This window comes from Phoca vitulina, unplaced genomic scaffold (assembly GCF_004348235.1).
Source record: "Phoca vitulina isolate PV1807 unplaced genomic scaffold, GSC_HSeal_1.0 scaffold59, whole genome shotgun sequence".
Taxonomy (NCBI): Eukaryota; Metazoa; Chordata; class Mammalia; order Carnivora; family Phocidae; genus Phoca; species Phoca vitulina.
This window is the reverse complement of record NW_022589762.1, coordinates 10278073-10287665: the sequence shown is the minus strand read 5'-3', so window position 1 is coordinate 10287665 and position 9593 is coordinate 10278073. Positions and strand designations below refer to the sequence as shown.

At 33.1% G+C, this 9593-nt stretch overlaps 1 protein-coding gene across 1 annotated transcript; it reads left to right on the top strand.

Annotated features, from left to right (window-relative positions):
• Nucleotides 1-7423: 7423 nt before the first annotated feature.
• Nucleotides 7424-9343, top strand: LOC116623547 (NKG2-A/NKG2-B type II integral membrane protein-like). Its single transcript, XM_032390767.1, has 3 exons — nucleotides 7424-7609; nucleotides 7984-8089; nucleotides 9156-9343. Exons 1-3 carry the CDS (start codon nucleotides 7424-7426, stop codon nucleotides 9341-9343), a joined length of 480 nt encoding a protein of 159 aa, XP_032246658.1.
• The last annotated feature ends 250 nt before the right edge of the window (nucleotides 9344-9593 follow it).

Genomic DNA, 9593 nt, shown 5'->3' with positions numbered 1-9593 from the left:
GCACCAGTAGTGTGTCTTTCCATATGAGCATGTACTTTCTCATCCTTTCAGAAATTTGAGTAGTCCACTGTGGGACTCCACTTCAGTATAGCTGAACAGTCCCCTGTGGATGGACATTTTGTTCCCATTTGTCTTTAGAGACTCGGACATACAATACGTTAGAATTTTAAAGTTAGATTTAATTTATAATAAAACAATTTTACACTTACTTGAAACTTTAGAGTTTAAAAATAACATATATGATTTAACCTTTACCTTAGCTCATTGCTGTAAATAGAATTTGTATAATGTGGCACAGAAAAGATTCTTGATAAAGATTTCTAGAGAAATGAAGGAATAACTGAATGGTTACATGTACTTTCCAGAGGAGTTAATTGAGGATCATCAAATTTTAGCAATTGTCCTCATGCTGAAAGAAGATATTAAGTAGTAAAGACAGGAATAGAATCCATGTCTTTGGATTCTTTATTTGTTGACCATTCTTGTTATCCTAGTTGAGAATTTATGAATTTACCCATGTAGGTTATGATGTATCTCAATTACCTGGTCAAAAGAGAAAGACATGTATCAAAATTGATAAGACTTTAAGCAGAATTATCAGGAAGAAAAGAGCGAGGACCTAAGTAAATACATTCAGAAATGAAGAGAAGTTACAACATACACCTCAGAAATATAGAAGAGCACAAGACACTTACTGTGACCAATTATATGCCAACAAACTGGACAATCTAGAAGAAATGGACCAATTCCTACAAATATACAAATTTTTTAAGATTGAATCAGGAATAAACAGAAAATCTAAACAGACTAATTAATAGTAAAGAAATTGAATCACTAGTCAAAACACTCCCAACAAACATATATCCAGGACCTGATAACTTCACAGGTGTATTCTAACAAATTTTTAAATAAGAGACAATACCTCTTCTTTTCAGATTTGTCCCAAAATGAAGACAAAGGAAAGCTTCCAACTTTATGCTGTGTGGACAGCATTACCGTGATATTAAAAAACAAAACAAAACAAAACAAAAAAACAAGGATGCAACACACACATACACACACACACAATTATTATAGGCCAAAATTCCTGATGAACATGTAAAAATCTTCACTAAAGTTTTAGCAAACTGAAGTCCACAACACAATAAAAGGATCATACACCATGATCAAGAAGAATTTATTCCATGTATGCAAGGATGGTTCAATATCTGCAAATCAATCAACTTGACACACCACTTAACTGAGAAAGATCAAAATCATATGGCAATCTCAATAGATGCAGAAAAAGCACTGACAAAATTCAACATCCATTTATGATAAAAACTCCCAAAAAAGTATGTAGACAGGGACTATACCTCACATAATAAAGGCCATATATTACAAGCCCACAACTAACATCATTCTCAACAGTGAAAAGCTAAAATCTTTTCCTTTAAGATCAGGATCAATACAAGGATGTCCACTCATCATTTTTATTCAAAACAATACTGGAGGTCCTAACCACAGTAATCTGAAAAGAAAAAGAAATAAAAGACATCCAAATTGATAAGGAAATTGCAAAATTGTCACTATTTTCAGATGACATGATTCTCTAGATAATTAACCTAGAGACTCTACCCCCCCTCAAAAAAAAACTATTAAAACTAATAAATGAAATCAGATAAGTTGTAGGGTACAAAATTAATATGCAGAAATATTTTGCATTTCTATACACTAGAAAAAACTAGGAGAAATAGAAATTAAGAAAACAATCCCCTTTCTAATTCCATTTATAAGAATAAATTCCATAGGAATAAATTTAACCAAGGAGGTAAAAGTCGTATACTCTGAAAACTATAAGTCATTGATAAAAGAAATTTGAAAATGCACAAATAAATAAATGGGAAGATATACCATGCTTATGGACCAGAAGAATTAATATTGTGAAAATACCCATATTTTGAAAAACAATATAGAAATTCAATGTAATCCCTAAGAAAACACCAGTAACATTTTTCTCAGAACTGGAATAAATTATCTTAAAGTTTGTGTGGAACTATGAAAAACTCTGAATGTCCAAAGCAATCATTAGAAAGAAGAATAAAACTGGAAGTAACATGCACTTACACTTCAAACTATACTATAAAGCTCTAGCAATCAAAGCAGTATGGCACAACAATAGACACAGAGATGAAAGGAATGGAAAATAATGCCCAGAAACAAACCTCTGTTTATACGATCAACTAATATATGACAAGGAAGGCAAGTATAGACAATGGGGAACAGAGAGTCTTCAGTAAGTGATGTTTAAAAACTGGAAAACTGGGCGCATGGGTGGCTCAGTCATTAAGCATCTGTCTTCACTGTAGTTTTGATCCCAGGGTCCTGGGATGGAGCCCCACATCAGGCTCCCTGCTCAACAGGAAGCCTGCTTCGCCTTCCCCCACTCCCCCTACTTGTGTTACCTCTCTTGCTGTGTCTCTCTCTGTCAAATAAATAAATAAAATCTTTAAAAAAATAAAAAAAATAAGTAAATAAAAAAATAAAAACTGGGAAACTATGTGCTAAAGAATAAAACTGGACCTTCTTTTTACACCTAAACAAAAATAAACCTAAAATGAATTAAAGACGTAGGTGTAAAACCAGAAATGTAAAACTCCTAAAGGAAGCATAGGCAATAAACTCTTGGAGATAGGCCTTAACTTTATTCTTTTGAGTCTGTTTCCTTCGTGAAGAGCAACAAAATGAAAAATAAATAGTACATCAAACTACAAAGCTTTTGCTCAGCCAAGGAAACCATCAACAAAACAAAAAGGCAGCCTACTGAATGGAAGATGATATTTGCAAATGATATATCTGACAAGAGGTTAATATCCAAAATATATAAAGAATTCCTGCATCTCAACACCAAAAAACATAAACGGATTAAAAAATGGGCCAAGATCCTGAATAGATTTCTTTGAAAGAAGACATACAGATGATCAACCAACACATGAAAAGATGCTCAACATCACACTTGTCACAAAAATGAAAATCAAAACCACAATGAGCTGTAAAACGCTCTCAGAACTAAAAATATAAGAAATAACAAATACCGGTGAGGATGTGCAGCAAAGGGAACATTGTGCACTGCTGGTGGGAATTTAAATTGGTGTAGTCATGATGGATAACAGGATATAGGTTCCTCAAAAAGTTAAAAATGGAAATACCATAGCATCCAGAATATCCATTTCAGGGGATCTAAAGACAAATGACAACATTAACTTGAGATGAGTGCACCCTATGTTTATTTCAGCATTACTTATAATAGCCAGGATATGGAAGCAACCCATGAGTCCATCTATAGGTGAATGAATAAATAGAAACAATATATATAAACAGTGGAATATTACTCAGCAATAAAAACAAAAAAATGTGTGTCATTTTTGACACAATTGAAACTAGATGATTTTATGCTAAATGAAATTAGTCAGATGAAGTTAATGCCATATGTTTTAACTACCAATGCACAATTTAAAACAAAAACAAAAAAAGTGAAACAGAGTCATATACAGAGAGAGCAAAGTTGTGATTGCCATAGGGCAGGGGCATGGAGGGATGGCTAAAATAGGTAAAAGGAAGTAAGTAGTACAAGATTTCAGTTATAAAATAAGTCACAGGGATGCAAATTACAGCATAGGGAACATACAATACAATAACATTATATTAATTTTATATGGTGATAGATGGTAATGAGTTTTATTTTTATTTTTATTTTATTTTTTTAAAGATTTTATTTATTTATTTGACAGAGAGAGACACAGCGAGAGAGGGAACACAAGCAGGGGGAGAGGGAGAGGGAGAAGCAGGCTTCCCACCGAGCAGGGAGCCCGATGCGGGGCTCGATCCCAGGACCCTGAGATCACGACCTGAGCCGAAGGCAGACGCTTAACGACTGAGCCACCCAGGCGCCCTGGTAATGAGTTTTATAATGATGATCATATAATGTATATAAAATGTTGAATCACTGTGTCTACACCTGAAAGTAATGTAATATTGTATGTCAACTACACATCATTAGAAATAAATACATAAAAATAAAAATAATATTGTCAACCAATTTTGCAAAATAAAACCAAAACAACAGAACTACAGAGCAATAGAAACATATTTGCAAATACCTTCAAAAATTTTGTGATGTTCACATGATATTTAATTGTGTTTTAAAAGTACCTTCTCAGCCCACCTCAATTTTTTGAATTAAGTGAAATTTTTAAGCATTGAATTCATTTTCCCACCATATAGTTAGACCTATTTTTTTTCATTTACAACAATTATTTCTATTAAAATACAGATACCTAGTTATCATTGGAGGATGAATCAATGAACGATATGAATAATAACTTAATATTCAAATCTCTAGGATGGTGCTATGTTTCAATAAATTTCAGTGTTTTATCCTTTCCACAGACATTTTTTTCAAAAGAAACCTAAATAACTTATTCAAATAATAATAAAAATAAAATGCAGGTCTATTAAAAATGAAGGTAGAAAAATTGAGAAGATAAGTTTGGAAATTGTTGTCTTTGTGGCAGTTACAATAGGATGAAAATGTAGTAAGTCTTCAGAATTAGTGTCAAATACCATTAAATACCTGTTAACAGGATGATGATTTTAAAATATTTGCAGTATAATAGGTGTGACATAGCAAAGGTGCAAGAAAGACAAGCATGTGATGCCAGGATGTAGAAACCCTGTCTAACAGGAGAACTTAAACATCTAAGACATTTCTCACAAGGCCCAAGTTCTCCAGTGTTTGTGATTCAGATGGAAGTAAGTTAACAGCCCAGGTGGTCAAGTCTCTGACCCCAATACCTTGTGGAACATAAACATTTCTCAGAGGCACTTGCCAAGGGACAAACTAAATGACACACTACCAGCTGAAAGTCTCGGACATTCTGGAGGTGTGTGATGAGACAAAGCGTCTTCAAAATAGCCCAAGTGTAAGAATTTTCTGTTCAAATTTTAAGTGACACCGATGAGAAATCTACTTTTTCCACTATTGCCTCACTCTGAGCCCTCACAGGGTCAGCAGTCTGTGAGGACCACAGATACTGTCTGTTTACAAGAGTAACCTGGTCTCCCACTGGAAGATGCCCGACTCTCTGGCCAACAGAAGGTATGTATCACTCTTCTGCTGTCTCTCTACTAGTCACCTCATTTAGTGGGAGATACAAATGCTGGATGGGATGGCCCTGAAGCACAACAAATATACATCAAATCACAGAGAACATTGGTATCTTTATTCCAACAATTCAGAGTGACAAACAAAAATGAATTTGAAATATATTGGAGAACTTCTTAAAATATTCAAATTCTTGCCTGTGGAGAAGTAATTAAGTATATATACACAGGCATAATTGTGTTTGCAAATCAATATAATTTTAAGTGAAATCCTATAAGCATCATGAGAAGGAACAGTTAATTTGGATTTGTCATCAGTTATAGACATAGTTACCTATATTATTTGATATTTAGCTGAGGCTTTAAAAATAGATTCTTAACATGAATCTATCAAATCATAATGGTCAAATGGTCATACATTTGCTTTGATAGATTAAAACAGTTTGATTTTTCATAAAAAGCAAGATGAGTTACCTTCTGGAAAATCCTTATTTAAACTTAATTATAAACGTTCAAAACAAAGCTTGACAAAAAAAGATATTCAATACTGAAAGACACTCCTGTCAATGAATGATGTTACATGGTCTAAAGGATATAAATCAGTAATGAAAAAGTGGCTATTGTGTTAAAAATAATTAAAATAACTTAAATATTATTGAGAGCTTAGAAAAGCCAGATGGAGTATTAAGTGTTTTACCTGCATTGTATTTTACATATTTAATTCCCATTTTAGATTAGTAAAAACTAGATAGCTAGGCAGGAGGTAACTTGTTAAAGGTCATACTTTGTAAGTTTGAGAGCCAGGAGTAATTCCAGATTTCACTGACTGCAGAGCTCATTGACTGAATTATGAAATTACATTGATTTGATTTATTGGAATTCTTTATACAACTAAAGCTACCCTCACTGTCTTTGACATTCATAGATCTTTCTGTGGTTTGTACCAACAGTGTTCTTCCATAAATGATCTACACTTTTATTTATCATTTTATGATTTCATATCTTTATCATTAAATCAATTGTCAATTTATGGTGTTATATAAGTACTTTTAAAAAATATATTTTGGTCTTTGTTTTCAGTGTTGTTCAGGTTTCCAATAAGTTTATTGTGTCATGTGACATTTTTCAATATATAAAATCTTTCTTTTGAAATTTAACCATTTCTCAGAACTCTACAATTATTCAAAATAAAAATTGACTTGATAGCAATGCATTACCTTTTAGTAAAGAAATGTAAGTCCTAAATAAAAGTCAATTACTACAGGAAATTCCTATTTGTGCTAAAACTAGTATACCCCAATCTTAGAGCACTCAATTTTTAACCAATATGGATTTAAAAATTGTCAAAAAAGTAGGTGCAACATTTTTTTCTAATGCAGCATTTTAATTTTAAGCCAGTTATTCTAATAGTGTTGACATGTTTCTGTGGAATCTGACCCCACATTAGTAAGGATAATATTATTCACTAATCCCTTTCTTGTTCACAAATTTATTGCTTTACCTCATTCCAACCAATAACTATTGTGTCAAACACAGAATATCATTGTAAAACAACTTATTCTTTTTTTAATTTTTTTATTTTTAAAGATTTTTTTAAATTTTATTTTATTATGTTATGTTAATCACCATACATAACATCATCAGTTTTGGATGTAGTGTTCCATGATTTGTATATAACACCCTGTGCTCCATTCAGTATGTGCCCTCTTTAATACCCATCACCTGGGGCGCCTGGGTGGCTCAGTTGGTTAAGCGACTGCCTTCAGCTCAGGTCATGATCCTGGAGTCCCGGAATCAAGTCCCGCATCGGGCTCCCTGCTCAGCGGGGAGTCTGCTTCTCCCTCTGACCCTCCCCCTGCTCGTGCTCTCTCTCTCTATCTCATTCTCTCTCTCAAATAAATAAATAAAAAATCTTTTAAAAAAAAAAATCCCCACCCCCCCCCCCCCCCCACCAGAACGCTCAGTTTTTTTCTCAGAGTCCATACTCTGGTTCATCTCCCCCTCCGATTTCCCCCCTTAATTTTTCCCTTCCTACTATCTTTTTTTTTTAACATATAATGTATTATTTTAAAACAACTTATTCTATCATGAAACACTTCTTTAAAGCTCTAAGGAAACTAGTACCAGATTTTACATGTTCAACAGCAAATGAATACTATCACTCACCACACACTCCACCCAGTGTGACTGTCCTAGCAATCTTGTTATTGCATATTCTATTCATCAAGTCCTTCAGTACAGTTCCATTCAGCACTGTGTCTGATACCACACAGCTGCAGAGATGAATAACCAAGGAGTTACCTATGCAGAACTCAATCAGGTTAAGGGCTCAAAAAGACATCAAATGAAAGCTAAGGGCACTAAAAGTTCCATTTCAGTAACTGAACAGGAAATAACCTATGCAGAATTAAATCTTCAAAATGCTTCTCAGGATCTTCAAGGGAAGGACAAAAACTCTCACTGTAAAGGTAAAACATTTAATACACACACAGTATAAGCTGTATTATGATGTTTAGTTGGGGTGCGGGGGTGTAGGGAATGAGTAGGGAATGATCTCCCATATTTTTTATTTGTGATGATATAGAGAGTGGAGTAGAAGTACGGTATTGTAATTGAAATCTGAGGACTAACTGTTCAGGCATTGTTGTAATTCGTCTTTACCATCTCATGGGGTAATATATTTACTCCAAATGTAATGATATATTCTGAGAGAAGATTACAATGGTAGATAGGGGTTTGGGTTCCAAATTTTTATATGTGACTCTCTGAGCATGCTTGGTTCTCTTGTATGTGAATTTCTTAAAGGATTATTTCTGCCCATTCTTTCTCAGCATTTTCATTTCTCTTCCTACTATTTATTCATGTCCAGGGAAGCTCATTGCTGGGATCCTGGGAATCATCTGCCTTGTCTTGATGTCCACCGTGGTCACAATAGCTGTTATTCCCTGTAAGTAAGTGTTTGAATGACTACAAGGGAATTTTTCACTTTAATGATCAGTGCCTCGAAATATTGCATAATATTATGGAATTGTATTATCTCATTTTGCTCTAACTTTGGAATGGTTATTTTAAATTTGTCACATTAGAAATAACAATAATGTAGAGAGTATTACAAATATGTTCAGATTTCATGACTCAAAGAGAAGTTATAGCAGAGACTTTATTGAGAAATACACAAGTTAATTCTTGAGATTGTGTAAACCAAATACTGTAAGAAGTGGTGAGATTTGATTCTTTAGGCTTTTGAAACATTTTCCCCCACACATTCATTACTTCATTAATTACTTACTGGTAAAATCAATTTTATTACAGCATTTTTCATTCTAAATACACCAAATTTCAAACTAAGAAACTCAAATCATTATGATTTATTTAGTTTAATATTAAGTTTTATGAAGATTGTTTTAATTTTTCTAGTTACTGAAGGAATGGAGCAGAACCAAACGTCCCTGGAAAGAAGGATCCCAAAAGGTACATAATTTTCAAAATTTGATATTAGTATAGTTTCTATTTTATCTCTCTCTTAGGCTAGGAAAAGATGATAATAGATTCTTCTGGGGAAAATAAATTAGAAAATCATGTAATAAACTTTCAGAAATAATGATTATAGGAGAGTGCTACTTCTAATGTAACAATCTGAAGAAATACTCATTTAAATCCCCATATCCATTATTACCAATTGTCTCAAATTGCCTCCTGCTATAACATGATAAGAGATAAATCATTTTACTATTCTAAAATAGTGGTTTTGTTCAGTGACTCTCAGGACATGTAGAGATGGATATTCTTGTGTGTTTGCTTTATATGAACACATAAATTAGGGAATGATAGGCTGACCATTCTCTGATGAGTGTGTGTAAGCATATTTTGTTCTATTTGTACCATCCTGTGAGTGTACATATATCCATATATGTTATGCACACATATGTGTATACATATGTGAGTATGTAAATTTATTTGAATTTGTTAATATTCAAGGTACTTTTGGATGATATCTCATAATCTTTCTTTAGTTTATCACTGTGGCCATTGTCCAAAAGAGTGGTTTACATACTCCAACAATTGCTATTACGTTAACACTGAAAGAAAATCATGGAATGAGAGTTTGACGTCCTGTGCTTCTAACAACTCTAACCTGCTCTACGTAGATAAAGAGGACATGGTAAGATTTCAAATGTTTCCAGTCCTTGTCATATTTTAGATATGAGCTCTTTTCTGAGTTTATAAGATGCAAATAGATTTTTGACTCTGTGACTTGCATTTTTACTCTGAAATTGGAGTCTTTTAATGAGAAAATTTATTAATGTTACTCTAGTCCAATTTATCATTTTGGTGATTGCTTTGGACTTTTTCAGAAGTTAGTCAAAGTACATGAATATAATTTCCTATGTTACTCTCTAGGATTTATCTATTTTTCTTTATTTCTTTATTTTTTAACTCTTAAATAGAAT

Coding starts and splice junctions, on each gene's coding strand:
- LOC116623547 (XM_032390767.1), top strand. CDS start 7,424: ATGAATAACCAAGGAGTTACCTATGCAGAACTCAATCAGGTTAAGGGC. Junction 7,610..7,983: donor ACAAAAACTCTCACTGTAAA/GGTAAAACATTT, acceptor AGCATTTTCATT/TCTCTTCCTACTATTTATTC. Junction 8,090..9,155: donor CACAATAGCTGTTATTCCCT/GTAAGTAAGTGT, acceptor ATCTTTCTTTAG/TTTATCACTGTGGCCATTGT.